The sequence below is a fragment of the Geospiza fortis genome, unplaced genomic scaffold, assembly GCF_000277835.1.
Source record: "Geospiza fortis unplaced genomic scaffold, GeoFor_1.0 scaffold1917, whole genome shotgun sequence".
Taxonomy (NCBI): Eukaryota; Metazoa; Chordata; class Aves; order Passeriformes; family Thraupidae; genus Geospiza; species Geospiza fortis.
This window is the reverse complement of record NW_005054961.1, coordinates 35,227-36,050: the sequence shown is the minus strand read 5'-3', so window position 1 is coordinate 36,050 and position 824 is coordinate 35,227. Positions and strand designations below refer to the sequence as shown.

Here is an 824-nt window from a genome sequence, read left to right as displayed (position 1 = left end):
CAGGAGGGGGCTGTGGGGCAGCTCTGTGGTGTGGGGGGGCTTTGTCCCACCTGTGCCCCCCTGTTCCCCCCGGTCACACGTGGTGGTGTCCCTGCACCCCTCATTGCCTGTGCTGGGCTCCCTCTGCCCCCCAGAGTCACAGAACGTTGGTTTTGGGAAGGACCTTTAAGACCACAAGGTCCAGTGATGAACACCCAGAGCAAAGGCGGTCTGGGCAGGAGGCTCCTGACCCAGGTCCCCACCTGTCCCCATGCTGGGGGTGTGAGCCCTGCAGCAGCACTGCCCCCCTGCAGCCCCCCACGTGCCTTTCCTTGCCCTTGTTGGGGTCCCACCTCACCCCAGAGTGTCACAGCACTGCTGAGGCTGCAAAGGCTCCCCAGAACCCCTGGGTCCAGCCCTGACCCACCATGGCCAGCACCCAGCCCTGACCCACCCTGAGCAACACTCAGCACTGACCCACCATGGCCAATGTCCAGCACTGACCCACCGTGGCCAACACCCAGCACTGACCCACCGTGGCCAAAGCCACTGTCCCACGGCCCAGGCGCCACAGAGGTCGGGGTTGGGGTCACAGGGGCAGGGTGCTGTGGGGTGCTGCGCTGCAGGCTGAGCCCTGTGTCCCCCTGTCCCAGGTGCTGTCCCTGGGTGCCGATGTGCTCCCCGAGTACAAGCTGCAGGCGCCGCGCATCCACCGCTGGACCATCCTGCACTACAGCCCCTTCAAGGCCGTGTGGGACTGGCTGATCCTGCTGCTGGTCATCTACACGGCCATCTTCACGCCCTACTCGGCCGCCTTCCTGCTCAGCGACTCGGAGGAGGCGCAG

The 824-nt window shown here is 66.0% G+C and overlaps 1 protein-coding gene across 1 annotated transcript in view; it reads left to right on the top strand.

The window, feature by feature from the left end:
- Positions 1 to 605: 605 nt before the first annotated feature.
- The window catches only part of LOC102038437 (potassium voltage-gated channel subfamily H member 2-like), a gene marked incomplete at its 5' end in the record, with an annotated part of 2,379 nt that continues 2,160 nt past the window's right edge, over positions 606 to 824 (top strand). The window contains 1 exon segment of the mRNA XM_031065654.1: positions 606 to 823. Coding sequence (XP_030921514.1) covers positions 606 to 823 — 218 coding nt within the window.